Here is a 17,695-nt window from a genome sequence, read left to right as displayed (position 1 = left end):
ATGTAATCAATAAAAAGGATTCCTTCACTATCCCAGAACACAGAGGCCATAACTTTGCCAGCGGTAGGAGCAACTCGAAATTTCTTGATGGATGGAGAGGATGGTCGTTTCCAAGACATGCTTTGTCTTTTAGTTTCAGGATCAAAATGGTGGACCCACGTTTCATCCATGGTGACAAGACGACGGCAAAAATTATCCGAATCACGCTGGAACATTTCGAGATTACGCTTGGAAATTTCCAAACGTCGCTTTTTGTTTTCGTCGGTTAACATTCGTGGCACCCATCTTGCAGACACTTTTTTGAACCCCAGTGAATCAATTAAAATGGATTGAACGCTACCAAAAGATATCTTTAGGATCTCAGCTATATGTTTTATAGTCATTCTTCTGTCTTCCAAAACCAGATTCTCAACCTTTTTGACATTTTCTTCTGTAACGGAGGTTGAAGGCCGCCCAGAACGCGGGTCATCTTTACAGCTTGATCTACCTCTTTTAAATTCAGCCACCCAGTACGCAACCGTAGAATAGGGTACAGCATCACCCCCTAATGTCTGCTAAATGTCCAAAAAAATTTCCTTCGTAGACATTTTTTTCAAACTAAGGTATTTTATCACCGCACGTAACTCACTTTTATCCATAATTTTGACTTTTTAGCAACTCGTTGCACAAAAAAATTTATTACATGCGAACGAACTGACAAAAACAAGTGACAGTCTGCATAAATATAGTGTGATAGACACTCTTTAATTTGAATATCGAACTTGATCCAAAAAGGTTTCATATATATGCACTTCTAAGAACTTTTTGATTCACCCTGGTAATTGTAACTTCTGTTCACTACTGTAGCCCATATTTAATTTTGGTCTAGCTATGATATTTTCAGTTAGGTTAGGCTTCCCACACTGGAAGCTGGTCATCGAGATGCTTTTGGTATTTCATACTTTTTATCGCCGTAACATTACACAAAATACAAGACTTAGCTGATGAAAAAAATCAGATATGAATTGTGTATCTTAAACTAAATATGAAAATTATTTGATGTCCGTGCGCACATCGCAACTAATTGAGGATAAAGTATACTTTAAGCCAGACGATAAACATATTAGAACAATAGCCTAAATATATATCTAAGGTATACAGTATACAGTATAATATAAATGTGATTTAGCTATTCGGGTGACATCAACAAGGAAATAATAAAGAACTTTAGTGGCACAGATAAGTTGTCAATGAAGTGTGAGAACATGACGCACGTCTTATTTGTTAAATCGAGAGAAGCAAATACATTTGTTGAAACTAATATTAATAAAAACTGACAAATCGCAAGTTATAGCATATTAAATGGCCAATCGTTTTTTGTTATAAGTGTCTGCATCCACTGAGCGCTTTGCTGCGTAACACCGCGCTAAGTACTAAAATTTTATAGATATTTTAGCCAACATATAGCAGTCGTGGTCGCACCAGTGGTAATAAAACACACGTTTCTATGCAAATGGAGGTAGTACGCGGCCGATCGCGCACGTCTGGAAATAAGTGGAAATAGACATTAATGATTAATTCTGACGACAAATGGAGTCTATTAAATAAATTTCTTTCAAGCCATATGACAATATTTTAGTGGTATATCCATAAGACTATATTAAAGATGTTATTTAAATTACTCGAGATCTCTTAGAAAATTTATAGTTATTGACGTTTTCCATCCGAATATTTTACGACGTATTTCACATTGTAAAATGGTGAAATGAAAAACAGTACACTTAAAAGATTTTTGCAAGGAGAACGTAAAGAAGAATTTCGAAAGACGGCAAAATATACTTTAACTGATGATTGTAGACAGAAAAGAATAATAAAATAGAAGATTGTTTAGCCAGATAAACAAAATAAACATTAATATACTATAGATAAAAATACCGCAAGTAAAAATAGGAATACGATGTATCACATGTATAAATTCATGAGTCCTTATTTGTTTCTAACTTTGAATTGTCCAGAAAAGACTTATGAGACCTTGGCCAACTGAGCTCAGCATACCGTATGTGTACATATAAGGAACATCATTAAACACCTATGTACGGATGTCGAGTCAATTGTTTGTAACGCATGAGTCACAGGAATTCGGGCTGCGCCCAACTCGAAACTATAATTTGAGGCTAATTATCTTGAACAAAGGACCTTAGATTGTTATCAGCGGTATGGGAGGCTCCAGTTGAAATAATTGAAGATAAATTGCTTTAACGTTTGCTTAATACTATTGTCTCTCTCATAAAGAATTATTCGTGAATTTCGTAATATGCTTTCTTGTTTAAATAAAAACAAAAGTAAACCGGATAACTTGTATTTACTACAGCATTTTGCATTTGTTTTTCACCACGCTTGAACATTAAACTCATCTATAAACTACAGAAAGAATACTTCCTCGACACATCCAAGCAGTATACCAGATCCAAAACCTAAGATTTGTTATTAACAAATAATGAAACAACAAAGAAATAAGTCCATTTGGGAACAAATTCGAGGAAGCATATTGTGACATTTAAAAGCTTTAAGTTTAACAGTTCTGTTTGTTATCAGGTTCTCGGTGTGCAAGTCTATAAAGATGCGGTCGGTGTGCGCCAAGCTATGGTGTGCGCACCGCACCGTGCCGCACGTCTGCCGCTCCAAGCGCGCGCCGCCGCTAGAGGGCACTAGATGCGGAACTAATAGGGTAAGTGCACCAGTTATGGACCATCATATGAAGAAACATATTTTAAGCAGTAAACCTTGTGCGCCGACCTCACGTTACTAAGTAAGGGCAATTATATTGAAAGTATTTTTTGTAGATGGGACAATAAATGGTATCTTATTATTTTTTTCTTTCTTTCTACTACAGCTGGTCTAACCGGAAGAGCACCTTTTATTTTATTAAAAGATCAGCTCCATCGTTGAATTTTTCTAGGTTTCGACTGACGATTAAGGCGCCGGAAACCTAATCTTCTCAGTAAATAAAATCTTCTCTGTTTTTGTTATAAGCATGTTTTTTATTAATGTTACAATACTTAGAAGTAACAAACACCTTTTCTTTCTCGCACAAATAAAAAACTATTTTGAATAAAAGAAAACTATATCCGTATCAACTGATATATGGCACAAAAATTACAAAGTTAATGCTCCTGTACTGTTATACTATGCATTCTCTTCTCACCGAGATTTGTTCGCGCCCATACGTGCCGTTCATAAATCTAACCACTTAGTTTTGACGTATGAAATGCTGACATTTTTGCGCTCGGATTCAATATGGAGTCAGAGTGCATTGGTATTTTGAAATGTTGCGCGAGAAAAAAAATATTTTATATAAAAACACGTAATTATTTTCAATCTGAGCTAACTTTCTTTTGCGTAGACAATTTTTTAAGGTATATGGAGACAAAGTGTTTGTCCTTCTGCTGCAATATGATATTAAAACTTCATGGTAACTATAAATGGTAGGATATTTTTTATTCTTTGAACCTTAAATCTGTAGTACAACCAGTATTGCAAATCGCTTTATTTCTACGTTTAAGGCATGGTCCAACATTTTCCCAGACAAGTTTAATGTACTATAAAAAAAACAAGTAAGGCTTACTGATTGTTAACTATATACTTAGAACTCTATAACTTGATCAATATAACTTGTATGGTTAGGACTGGTTTTTCTATCTGGTTTAAATGGTTATCACTCCAGTATACTTAGACCTGATATGGCTATCGTTTGGCAAATAACTTGGAGATAATTCGCCTTGGTTTGTTGATTACAAATATTTGCTTTAACCACTTGATAAATCTTGGATCAGAGGCTGAGTGCACTTTGCTATAAGTTATTCACTGTTCAAAACACTTGTACAAAAACAAGTTGTTATCCCTCTTACACCCTTTAAAAATGAGATAATAAGCAGTAAAAACTCACAACAGAGCAAATATTATCGATACACAGAAGCCACAAAATATTATTACCATTTTAATTTCATCTTACTCTTAACTTACTTAAAAACAAACATAATTATTATATATTAGCTGTAGCCCGCGACACCGTCCGCTCGGAATTTAAAAAAAAACTTAATAAGTAGCCTATGTGTTCTTCCAGACTGTTCTACATCTGTGCCAAATTTCATCGAGATCCGTTCAGCCGTCCCGGAGATACCTTTAAACAAAGATCCATCCATCTATCTAAATTTTTGCATTTATAATATTAGTAAGATAGGTTCTTAATTTTAAGGGTGATAATAGGTTCTTAATTTATTAGAGTGATAACAAAAAAAAATTGTAATTATACGTAAACATCTAACGTCGTTTCGTAAACATTATGAAGATTAATTGATTAACAGACTACGTGTTATTAAATGTAATATTATATTTGCCGTTTGAAAGACATTTATTATTGCATGTTACAGACGCCTAAGTGTTGAAAACAGATGTCTAAAAGCTCTCTGTAGTCTTCATAAATCTGGTACAAAGGAATCATGTCGTAAAATTGCATCTGTTGATAACAAGTGTTATAAAACGCAACAGTGATTTAATTTAGCTGACGTACGCGCGTTGTTAGAATAAAATCAACTTAATATTTAGTCTATGTGTTCTTTCAAACTATATTCTACATCTTTGCCAAATTATATAGACATTCGTTGAGCCGTTCTGGAGATACATTCAAACTTTCTCATTTATAAGTAAGATCTAAGATTAGTTGTTTGTTTTTAGCAAATATTGAATTTGAATCCATTCTTTATAGTCTTCTAATAGTGGTACTGTCAAAATTGGTTAACAAGTTTTAAAGAATTGTTAATACAGATAAAAACCAACTAATACGTGAAACATTGTTTTAGTACCTATACTTTGATAACAGTTCTTCTCAGCCACATGACTTTTAACTCATGTTAGTGTGACATGAATAGAATTATTTTAAAATTATAAAAGTACTCGTAACAAAGTACCTTATAACAGATACTGTGGACTTAATTAATGCTTCACGATCAGCGCTTGCATCACGACCCTAGAAAGCGCGTGTATACTAAGTGCCCAGTGCTCAGTGCATTGCAAAAATATATACCAATGTAATAATGCAGATATGACAACCACTTTGGATTCTACCAACGTACCATTCGTACACGCCGCGCGTTCGTGCGTCCGCATAAATTCATTGAAATCCTTTTTGAATGCAGTTCGAGCTTGAAATGAGAATTGATTTGCTTAATACACGTGTGAGATATTTAGGGAACAGAAACATGATTCAGTACAATATTATTAATGCTTACATTATTTTAATTTAGAATAGAAACACTGCACAAAAATGTTTCTTTTTTTAACTTATCAATTGCTAGCTGGATAAATAGTCTATAGCGCACATTTTTTGTTTATATAACTTACTAAATACTAAATAGGATTTAATACAACTATCTATTCAGGTTGAATTGAAAGATATTTACTACTTGTAAAAAATATTATACGTTGAATTGTCATTGTATATGTTGTTGATCGTCATTTTCTTTAAAGCACAGGAAGTCAGGTCTGGAATAATACCAATAAGGCATTTTGTATTACGTGCACATATAAACCGTCCATTGACCAACATCCCGTGGTAGAGGGCGCTGCACTGTAAAGGTGTAGGGTTACCAATTCACTGAGAAATCCAATATCGCTTCGTACGCCTCGCAAAACAACGGACCTCTTTTTATGACCACCCAATGGATATGAATTCGTATTAAATCCATTGATTGATTATGTTTTATACTGGTTGTACGAATTGTGGCAAATAACATGAAGTGGAAATTAAGAAATAAAAATATTTTATGTACCCATTTACAAACTGTGAATTTTAGTCTTAAGATCTGCAAATTTAAAATCCCATCCCATTATACGATAGTTTTGCTTGCCCTGCCACAATTATAATTGATTCATATTGAACATTGGAACTGGTTTTAAAAAAAACTAAATGGAAAGACAATATATCTTGCAGTTAACGTTCTGGAGTCAATTGATATTTATCCCATTCATACGAGAATATTTCAAAATACGTTAAATAAATTTCTTTTTTGCTTTTAAAAATATGGATGGATTTTCTAATTTCTAAAAGATTAAAAAGTCCCAAAAGACGATGGTTACCGGAAATACGAACACATAAACAATTTATTCCATACCGCACTACTTACCTACAATAAAAGATAAATTGTTAAGGATATAAACAAGCTACAAAATCTATATCCATGCAGTTTATGTTCCATTGCAGCAGGGTTAGCCAGAGATAATGGATTTCCATTTAGTGCTAACCGAGAAATGCCAAATTCCCTACATGTTCTACATTACCATATTTCGCTTTTAGTTGTGAAAACTGCAAGATAAAGTGAAGACATCTTGTAAAATAAGCATCAGAATTAGATGACCCGATGATGCATTGACGGCCTTTAGGACTGGTATATGCTCTTTTAAGACATTCATGTATTAAATATTTCTATAGTGGTGCGTGGATCATGTATGCGAGCTGATGCCGGGTCATGGGGACGAAGTCAAGGTGCACAAGGGAGAGGGACCGGGCACCGCGGAGTGGGGAGAGTGGGGGGCGTGGAGCGAATGCGGTGCTGACTGCGGTTACGGCATCCGGACACGCACGCGACGCTGTCGGTACAAAGGGTAAGTAGATAGTAAACAAAAATCAATGTTTGTATGTTTGTTCCCTATATGTTTCTAAACTACTGGACAGATTGTGATGTAACTTTGGTAGGATGTTCTGAGGATAACAAAGACGGTTTGTGTCCTAAGAATATAAGTTTTTTTTAAATAGTTTGTGATCAAATAAGATTGATGACAAATCTCATGTAAAATTAAATGACAAAGATTTTTTGAAACTAAAGTAAGTAAAGCTCAGTAAAGCTCTTACTCGCTCCATCCATCAAATCGGCTTCAATCTGTAAACACGGGCGTACAACAAATAAGCGACATGACTGGATACGGATGGATTGGCGTGTCTTCACAAACGATTACCTCTAAATTACTTTTACAATCCACTGTACACAAGAGGAAAGATCTTGATATTTAACGTAACATTTTATGTGCATTTTCAAGAAGGTTTTTTATTTTTTTAATACTTCTCATGGAGCATCAATTTACCTCTACTAATTTTACAGAACTTTTTTAGTTTCATTAGAAGGTTTAAATAAAATCTTATATAATAAGGTTTATGAGATCTTCGATAACAATATCAAGCAAAATCATTTTAAAGCTTCTTAAATTCAATATTTTTTTTGTTTCTATCAGCAGCATAATGTATAATTTCCACTGGCTCTCCCCAAATCTTGTGGTTAGTTGCTTAGTAGAAGAGGGGTGTAAGTTAGTTTAACTTTCAGGTCTGTCTCTGAGAGCGCTTGCGAAGGCGCCGGGTCCCAAGTGTCGGTGTGCTGGAAAGGAGCCGCGTGCGCGGCCACGCGGGACATCCGCGCTGACATGTGCGTGCGCCAAGCCAGCCACTTCATACCCCACGTGCATCCAGACGGTAACGCATCAATGCATTTGACTCTACCAAGATTTTTAACTACACTGTACCTCATTATCATCAACCTGCCCTTATCCCTATGGAGGGTCGGCACAGTATATACTACTCCTCCATACATCTCTATCAGCCGTCATATCTGAATTTACCCCCTTCTTACGCATATCCTCTTTCACACAATCCATCCATACTTTCTTTGGTCTTCCTCTACCTTTATAGCCATCCACATTCAATCTCATTACTTTTTTGTTTATATGATTATCATCCCTCCGCATAACATGTCCAAACCACGCTAACCTTCTGCTCCTCAATTTCTCGATAACTGGCGCTACTTTCAAACTTCCTCTGATATGCACATTACCTACATTAACTACACTGTACCTACTATTTGTATTTGACCGCATCAACTTGTTGTACTCGAATGTACCAACGATGACAGACAGCTTACTAACATGATACTTTATTGAATAACTAAACCGATTAAGGTTCGAAGAAAAAATTTATGAGCTCGTACTAACATATGATGTGCATTAAAGGTTTGAATTTAAAGGTCAGCGATGATTGAAGAAGTAATTTTGTACGCGTTCAAGTGTACTTTATGTTTGCTGTGCAGTAATGGAATGAAAAATGAAGTTCACACATTGAGATTTTATGTCTGACGAGCCAATAAGTTCAAGGGTTTTGTTCTACATGCGATCGCAAGTTTCTTATCCATTTGTTTTAATCGACAGAGTCAAAAAACTGCGAAGCATGGTGTGTAGATTACGCCGGAGGGAAACCTTCTAAATTTGGACATCTCCCTGATGGTGCACCCTGCAGCTACCAGAGACCGTTTGATCTTTGCTCTCAGGTAGTAAAATTTTGAGTTTTTTTAATAGATAAATATAATAGAACACTTTAAGAGTCAAAGACAGAAAATTAAGTAATCATAATCTACACAGTTTTCTAGAAACTACCCACTTTAAAACTGTTTATTCTATTTAAGGATTAGTTCTTATGAAATCTATTAGTAGCGATGCAACAATTGATGAAGTCTGTACCTATCGCATGAGTTCTAGGAATTGTAAACAGCAACATTCAATAGAATCATCTTACAGATATAAAATATATTGTTTTACGAACTCATAGATAACTGTGTGAATTGTACAAATATTTTTACAATTCACACACTTTGTATATTTTTTTGTGACTGAGTAGTCACTGTTTGTGTTAGTGTTGTGCATTGAAAAGAAGATAACAAACACTATATATTACTTATTTGTATACTTAAATATTAAATTTAATGTGGTTTTAATAACTGAGGTAACCTTCATCACTTTTTGACAGCTCTTAATTTCATGGCATTTAAGATACAGGACTTGCAGTTACATAGAATTAATTTTGGTTTCCGTAACGGATTTCAAAAAGATAAAATCTTGGATTTCATACCCGTGGTATACACCAACATACACCAGAAAAACAGTCATGTGAAGCAACATGTGATGTATCATATTACATCAACAAAATTTCTCTCCCTTAATGACCTCAGTAAAACAACAACACATTTATTATTATTACATTCCATAGCATTATTACGTCTCTCAAATACAACAAAACATTACTAAAAAGCATAGATCAAACGACAATTAGAAATCAAACTATTAGCCAAGCAATAGTCAATTTTGCATACACCTTTAAATAGGAAAAATTTAAAAGTCAATAAGCAAACGCATGAATCAATTTTAATCTTAATATATATTTTCCCATCAATCCGCAAACACAGGAAGTTATTTATTGCATGTACTATATTATCTGTAATATATTCACAGGGAACATGTGTTAAAGGACAATGTAACTCTACGGATCCAACTTGCAACTGGTGCCCAGATGGTTATTGTAACAACAACACACATATTTATACGCGAACACTTGGAAAAGGTAACGTTTAACAGTCTTACTAATATAATAAATGAGAAAGTTTGGATGAATGGATGGGTGGATGTTTGTTAGAAGGTATCTGTGGAACGGCTCAACGAATCATTATGAAATTTGGCGCATATGTAGAACATAGCCTGGAAGAATACATAGGTTACTTGTTAAGTTTTTCTATCGCGTGGACGGAGTCGCGGGCGACATTTATTTTATCAATTATAGTCATTAATGTTAGTTATATGAAACAATTTAAAACCAACAAGAAAGGCTCGCCACAAAAAGAATTAAAAGTCAAAAATGCCACAGTATTGTGTCTAACTTTTATTTTAAACATAAATCACTTTTAAATTAACATTCAATTTAGAATTTTTGGTAAGAAATCCTCATAAACTCTGTACTCTACCATATTTTTATTAGAACCTTATTAATGATTTAGAAATCTGGATGGATAGATTACAAATAAATGATTATGAGTTAAATTTAAACAGCGCATAAAAAGTAATATTTTTTCTTTCTCTTTGATGATCTCACATAGTCTGATAGATGTGGTAAACTGGCGACCTATTCGTGACTAAATATTTGCGTATCTCACAAATATTTATTTTATTATCGCTTGAGTGCTTTGTGTATCTTTCGCCTCCTTGACTTTGCATCATATATACTAAAGTACTCATTAGTTGTGTATAAAGTAAAAAAATGTGAGACTGACGAATAAATGAAGAATATATACCAGTCGAAGCACGACTATCAGAAGTCATAATTTTGTTATAATTAAAATAAATTACGCGGTAGTTACGTTCTTATAATGTGCCGCGATCGAAGAATCCACGAATGGGGATAGCAATTTGAATGTAATGAAAAAGATTTCCAAAAATGATCTTGATACAATTCGTTGGTCATAATTTTTATATCCGCAATTTTTTAAACCACGGGTAACGGAATTGCGAATAAGGAAGCTACTGTACTTGATTATTAATTATTATTAAGTAGAATGGCGGCCACATACAGGTCGACGCAGCGTGGGCAGGCCTCCCGCAAGATGGACCGATGATCTGGCAAGGTTGCGGGAGTATCATGGATGCGGGTTGCACAGGACCGATCATCGTGGCGATCTTTGGGGGAGGCCTATGCCCAGCAGTGGGCGTTACGAGGCTGAACTGATGATGATGATGTTGATTAATTAGATGTTGAAACTATTTGTTTTAGGTTGGACACGTTTAACGGTGATACCCCACGAGGCCCGCTTGCTGTCAGTACACCTATCCACACCAGTAGCACTAAACATCGCGATCCGGGAACGTAAAAAAAACAGACCGATCTTGGAGTTAACGAAACATCATTCCAGACGATTTGAACTGGACAATAAAGAGGATAAGTACCTGAAGTATGATCCCAACGTGCCACAGAACTTGCAGATAATAGAAGTTGATAGCAATGTGATAAATATCAAAGAAGGCGAGAAGTATGGATGGGAAGGGGAAGTTGTGGCGGCAGGGAGCCAGGTGCGGTGGAAGCAAACCGACACCGACATCTTTATAACATCGGATTCTCGACTACAGACCGATTTAATGATTATGGTAAGTGTAATTGGCATTTGGAACGTGAAGACCGATAATAAATCTGTTTTTGTTGCCTGTTTCATTTTAAATGGTGAATAACGTACATATATGTAATTTAGCATGTAATTACATCAATGTTGTACAGATTTCGTACGGATTTTCTTTTATCCAGTCAATTTTTTAAATCAAAAAGTAATATGAAATTAATAAATACACCACAAGAATAAAAGAATAATAATAAAATATAGTACGACGCATATTTAAAAGCATTATATTTTTTCATATATAAATTGTGTTGTAGAATTTCTGTTGTGAAATTATTTGGTTTTTAATTTAAATTAATATTTCTTTCAATTACAAAATCTACATGGATAGATACACATCAAAATAAGATGGTTTCGTTCAAACAATTTCTAAATGGTTGTTAATTAAAAAAACGTTTGCGAATGTTACTGTTTTTAGCCGACTTCAAAAAGAAGGAGGTTATCAATTCGACTGATTTTTTTTTTTTTATGTGTGTTACCGCGATACTCCGCCCCTGGTGGTCCGATTTTGATAAAAATTATTTTAATCGAAAGGAAGTGCTTGCAGGTGGGTCCCATTTTTTTGTTTTTTTTTTTATAAAGTAATAAAAATGTAGACATACATTGTTTAGTAGAAAGATGATTAATAGAAAATTTAACAAATGTATTTAGTTCCATTTATTACTAAACATTTTTTTATTTCGCAAGCAACAGCTACTGTAACTAGCGTAGTTAATTATCGTCAATGTTTGATTGGTTGGTTAACGTTTGTTTAATGTTTCCCTGAAAAAACTTAAGCTTCCCTTAAAAATACTTTCTTGGCTTTTGAAGTTTCAATCTTCTGAAAAATAATCGTCTTATTCCGACAAAGGGATAAAACTACTAAATGCTTAACGAAGCGAATCGTTTCATGACGAGGGTTACAGCGTAGACAGGTTTAATTATTCAAAGATGTTTTCAACTTGGATCGCTTCAACTCTACGATGAAAATCACCGTAACGCCTTTAATATAAAGTTTAAATCGTTTCATTACAATGGTAGTTACTGTAAAAGTTCCGTTTCTAATTCGCATCGATGTTAATTAATTTTATTGTAAAGTAAAATTAAATGTTATAGTCATTTTGCAAGACCTAAAAAAGCTAATCATGAGATTTATGAAGGACATTATTGCTTAATATCTAAAAAAGGTGTTGTGGATTTTATGAGGATTATCCATGAGTTTACATTGTCCAAAAACCGGTCCAAAATCTTTTTTAATCTTAATATTTAAAAGGAGAATAAGTTTCAGTAGAAACCAAACATAATATTGTTTTGTTATTCAGAAAGAGAATGGTTCTGAAGTAATAAATATTTGCTGATTGCCTGGTAAATAATATTTTTAGGCTCTTCCCGAGCGGCCGGTGGAGGAGAAGCTTTCAGTCGAAGTGTCAGTTAACTACAGCACGCCCGCACCTAGAGCGCGACCTATGGAGTACAGGTATGGGCAAAGTATTATATTCTGAGTTATGTCTCATAACTCTCTGTGTGTCACTGCCTCAGTCATAGGCAAATCGTTGAATAATTACGTTTCAGATCAGTTTTATAAAATACGCCAAGTAATTCCCATCGCATTTATATTTAAAACTTTTAATACAAACACCTTTACTCATCCTATGAGTAACGCAAAAATTTATTATTTATTTAAAATAATCTTTAATCACCTATGTTTTCATATTTACTATTTTATTTTAGACAAGATAAACAACTAACTACACGATTATAAAATAGCGTAGCATAATAAACTTTTTACTATGTTCATTTTAAAGAGGTCTAGTAATGCGGTTCAACCCGCTTGTCGTAAAACACACATATCTAAAGCAAATTGGCTTCCTGCCATACCACAGCCCGCATTAAACTGAGACCATGTGGCTAACGTTAAGCTATACTCGGAAATTCATTTTATATTTAACTAGCTATCGCCCGCGACTCCGTTCAAGTAGAATTAAAAAAAGATAAGTAGCCTATATGTTCTTCCAGACTATGAACTACATCTATGACATATTTTATCGAGATCCGTTGGAGGATCCGATCTGGAGATACCTTCAAACAAACATCCATCCATCTAAACATTATAAGGAATCACATAGAAACATAAAAAATATAGAGACAGCGCTAGGAGTGGTGTAACTATTTTTTGTGGAGTTCCCCGTCTTATTTCCACTGCGACTGCTACACAAAATTATACCTAAGTGAAAACAGGCACTAAATGTATACATATATTGTTATATAGATGGTCAGGAGAACGTGGGCCGTGCTCGGCATCGTGCGGCGGCGGTATGCGTTTGGTACGACAGAGGTGTCCACGCGACCAAAACTGCCCGCCAGCGCGCTACGAACGTTGTAACTCTCACAGGTAACTTTGGTCGTTAAATATCATCAAAAAAGCAATGATAAAAAAAATTAGAGACCGATAGATAGAGTTTAGACAAGGATGAGAGAAAATTTAATCAATTAATTCTCAATTATCACTTTCTTATCTTCGATATTGGGTCATAGCATTTCATTAAGAATCCATTCTTTTTTTATTATTATTAATTGTCAACAATAACTTTATAATAAGTTTGTCTGGAAATGTAGTCCGCATTAACATCGTAATTAATGGTCCAATAATAGATGTCATTCGCTACGAAATCTATTTTGTTGGCAGACTTCAACTAATTACTGCGATAATGGGCATTTGTTAGAGTTTACGACTGTTTGCTTAGTTGAGAATTACGTAAATTATAGAGAAACATAAACACAATTTACGCAATTCTAATTTGAAAACTTAGACGTTTTACGGTTTAAAAAGAAGGTCATTAAAAGGGATGGAGAATTCATTCTCACAAAAGTTTAGGATCCCAAAGGTTTTCTCACTGACCTTTTTGTCAAAGACCAAACGAAGAAAGGAAAGATCAGAGAATCTTTAAAACATTTAGCAATAATAACTGAGTTCAAAAATGCAATTTAAAAGCTCTTTTTAAATAACACTTCAAGTCTTTTCATAAGTAACAAAAAAAGTCTGAAGATGCAATAAGTGTACATTTCAATTGAAAAGGCAAGGTAAGGATTCGTAAGACGAGATTTGCAAACAGCTGAGTCAGATTATAAGAAATCTAAATCTCGCCTCAGCTATGTACGTATTCAAAGAATTCGTATCGACAAATAAAACTTGAAACGCTTGTGAAATTGAACAATCTAAAAAAACTCCACGTATTTCACATTTAAAAATTCATTTATATTTGTAACATTAATTATACGACAAAAATAGCACGTGTGTATTTCACTGTAAACAGTTTGCACCTTATAAAGTGAATGAAAGTCAAATAGAATTAAAAATTCTGTGTACTGGACTTCACAATCAAGAAGGTTTAAAAGAAAATTGAGGTTGGTACTTGTAAAAAAGGCTAATTTCAGTACTTTTTACTATTTCTAGTTGTGAATTCATGTGGGCGCCGGGCGACTGGGAGGAATGCAGTGCGACTTGCGGCGCCGAGGGCGTGCAAGAGAGACAACTATTCTGTGTACCTGCTAACATTAGGTACTAAATTATTTTAATAACGTTGTATATATTTCCAACCTATTCTTTCTTAAGTGACCTTCGTTTTTGCAATAAGCTTAAACTTAAGAAAGCTTTAAGATATGGACTAAGTAAGTACTAACATAATAAATAGTCTTAGATGAAATAGACACCTTTCTACTAGTAGTATTATACTACATTCTAGTAATACCACTACTACTCTTAACTATAAGAATAAAACTATTATGTCTCAAATATTTTTCAGTGTATTAACAAAAAAAGAGCTGATACGACGTAGTGTATCGCCGGCGCTGTGCCCGCCGAGCAAGCCGGACAAGCAGCAGCCGTGTAACCGCCTGCCCTGTCCAGCATACTGGCAGGAGATGCCCTGGACTCCGGTATATATACTCTTTGTAGTCTTGTAATATAGTAATTAGTTTAAGCTCAAAATAGATACAAATACAAATACAAATACAAATACAAATACAAATATACTTTATTGTGCACTATCATGGAGTTACAAAAAAGGAAAGTACAATTTAGATGTACTGCTTCTACACCTAGGTATATCACCGTAAACAGAGGTTGTCAATATCAATATATTTTTGTCCTTTCCAGGCGTGTTATTCTCACCTGGAGTGGGATCACTCTAGCTGGGGTCGGCATGCTAAGTTTTCTTGCCAATAGCTCGTTTCGTAATCATGTCACCTTTCACGCAATCCACTCAAAGCTACGTAGTGGCAATCAATTCGCATAAAAAACACGAAAGTTAAATTAAACTATCTATATATCAAAATATCAAATTTCAGTGTTCGGCGACATGTGGGCGAGGTGTCTCCCATCAACCTCTGCGGTGTCCAGCGCCAGATGAGGCGTTGTGTGGACCGAAGCCCCGCGAGCATCGGCGCCGCTGCAGGGTTCGGCACTGCCCGCCCTCGGAGCGGCCGCACGCGCACTGCCCCGCCACCGACGGCACGCAGTACTGTGAGCTCTTCGCACGAGACCAGCTAGAGAGGAACTGTGTTGTACCGCCCTTTAGAAAGTACTGTTGTAACGCCTGTCGTGCTATCGAATCTAACTCGGATAATGGCCATTAGTGTACTGCTTGATGTACTGACATGTTTGTAACCGAGACAAGCTCTTCACGAATTAAAAGTTCGAATCACAGGGGCGATGCACCTGACAGGGACAACGGTTGAAAAATGATATGTCCGACGGCATAGTAAAGTTGTTCGGTTATCTTGGAACTAAGCTGCAGATTGCAAATATACCACGGAATTTCTGATCTTTGAATAGGACTCTTGGAATTAATAGGTAGTAAAAAGTAAGTAAATTTTGACAAAGATTTTTTACCATTCGTAAATAAGAAATAATGAGATTTATTTAGATGATATTTGAGACCTAAATAACTAATGCTTGAAGCATCAACCACTAATTATGATAGCTATCACAATATCATATTGGTGTTATTTTAGCACATAAAATAAAAAACAAAACTAAGGTACAAATCTATGTAATATTTTCGCACACGATTAAATGGTTTAACGCAAAACTAATAAATTTCAATTAAAATATGTAATGTAATTGTAATATAATATGAAATAACATATTATATTTTTGTGAAGATATGTAAATTTACTTTTAGAAGACAAAAACATTAGTAAAACAATATAATAAAGGTAATTTGAAACTTGTTCGTCCCACATTTTATTTAAGTAGATTATACGAATATGAATTGCGTGTACGTAAACGCTTACGAACAAGGTTTTATATTTATTTTGGTTAGAATGTAGAACCTTCAGGAAAGAGTATTTAATATAAAAACGATGTAACCAGTATTTCATTATTTGTGTTATAAATATTTATATAAGTAATTTTAAGTTTTTTTATAATGGTTTTTTAATAAGTTACGGAACGAAGTGCCATATTGTAATGTACACGACTTCCAAATAAAAAAATCTAATAAAAGCGAATTTTTATTTAAACTGTTTCGATGAAATCCTAAAAAAAAAATAATTATAAAATACTAGCCGTCGCACGCGACTCCATCCGCGTGAAATGAAAAAATAACTTAATTAGTAGCCTATGTATTCTTCCAGACTATGTTCTGCATCTGTGCCAAATTTCATCTAGATCCATTGTACCGTTACAGAGATACTTTCTAACAAACATCCATCCATCCATGCATCTAAACTTTCGCATTTATAATATTGGTAAGATATCATAAATAAGCGTATAGGGATTATAATCTATATCTATCTACAGTAATATTCAAATTTTAAAAATAAAGACTCAAATTTTCTGTGCGTAATGTAAAAATAGCTAATTTCGTTTCTGTGCGTATTTCTCGCAAATTTATTTGAAATCGTAATAAAACGCACCGGCGCGTTTACGGAGGCTACGGCCAAACATTTATTAAATTCTCCACCCATGACTTATTTGAAAGAGTATCCTCGAGTTATACTTCGCTAAGAATCTGAAGACGTATCTTCTTATCATTCAAATACAATATAAACCAGACTTAGTTATATTTCGTACATTTTCTTCCATTAACATTGTTTCAAAACCAATTTTAAGATAACCTTACAACTAGCAAAATTTTAAATAAGCCAAATGAAACTTAAACATCTGAGAACTACACGGCTTCATTTGTACTAAAAACTATTCAAAGTAAATATTTAATTATAAGTGAACAAGCCAATCAGGGCGTACTTGTTTAGATCATGTTTGCTTTTAATTAATCTCTGGGTATCAGACGTGAGTCGTCCTCAGTAATAGGGTTTGACAGCTACAATACAAGCTATTCAATTACTAAATTCAGACGCTGCTTCATTTATTTTAATGGCTATCCAATAACAGCAGATCTATTTTTATATGTATTAAATTATGTTTACAAAGTCTAAGGATATATTATGCTAGGAAAGCTATAAAATGTGCGTGATTTTACAAGGTTTTTCTTTCGTCTTTTTCTGTTATTTATGGAAGTTATAAACATCAAAACTACTACTATAGGAATAACAAGTTCAATCGTATTATATACCCGAGGTCTATGGGTCTATGGTATGTCCTAATGGGTCTACTGACCGAGTCATGCATTACGTGCAATTAACAAGGAACAAATTGTTGCAACAGTCATAAAGGCCGTAATAGTATCTAGTCTTTTGTACAC

The 17,695-nt window shown here is 34.4% G+C and overlaps 1 protein-coding gene across 1 annotated transcript in view; it reads left to right on the top strand.

Moving 5' to 3' along the window:
• The window catches only part of LOC106720586 (A disintegrin and metalloproteinase with thrombospondin motifs 3), a 34,103-nt gene extending 18,029 nt beyond the window's left edge, over window positions 1-16,074 (top strand). Inside the window, exons 7-17 of the mRNA XM_045679124.1 lie at window positions 2,575-2,707; window positions 6,467-6,639; window positions 7,353-7,498; window positions 8,227-8,345; window positions 9,304-9,412; window positions 10,613-10,983; window positions 12,371-12,465; window positions 13,258-13,380; window positions 14,443-14,547; window positions 14,792-14,924; window positions 15,336-16,074. Coding sequence (XP_045535080.1) covers window positions 2,575-2,707; window positions 6,467-6,639; window positions 7,353-7,498; window positions 8,227-8,345; window positions 9,304-9,412; window positions 10,613-10,983; window positions 12,371-12,465; window positions 13,258-13,380; window positions 14,443-14,547; window positions 14,792-14,924; window positions 15,336-15,623 — 1,795 coding nt within the window. The 3' untranslated portion in view covers window positions 15,624-16,074. The remainder of the gene's footprint in view (window positions 1-2,574; window positions 2,708-6,466; window positions 6,640-7,352; window positions 7,499-8,226; window positions 8,346-9,303; window positions 9,413-10,612; window positions 10,984-12,370; window positions 12,466-13,257; window positions 13,381-14,442; window positions 14,548-14,791; window positions 14,925-15,335) is intronic.
• The last annotated feature ends 1,621 nt before the right edge of the window (window positions 16,075-17,695 follow it).

This window comes from Papilio machaon, chromosome 8 (genome assembly GCF_912999745.1).
Source record: "Papilio machaon chromosome 8, ilPapMach1.1, whole genome shotgun sequence".
NCBI lineage: Eukaryota > Metazoa > Arthropoda > Insecta > Lepidoptera > Papilionidae > Papilio > Papilio machaon.
Note: the sequence above shows the minus strand (reverse complement) of the source record. Positions and strands in the feature narration are given on the sequence as shown.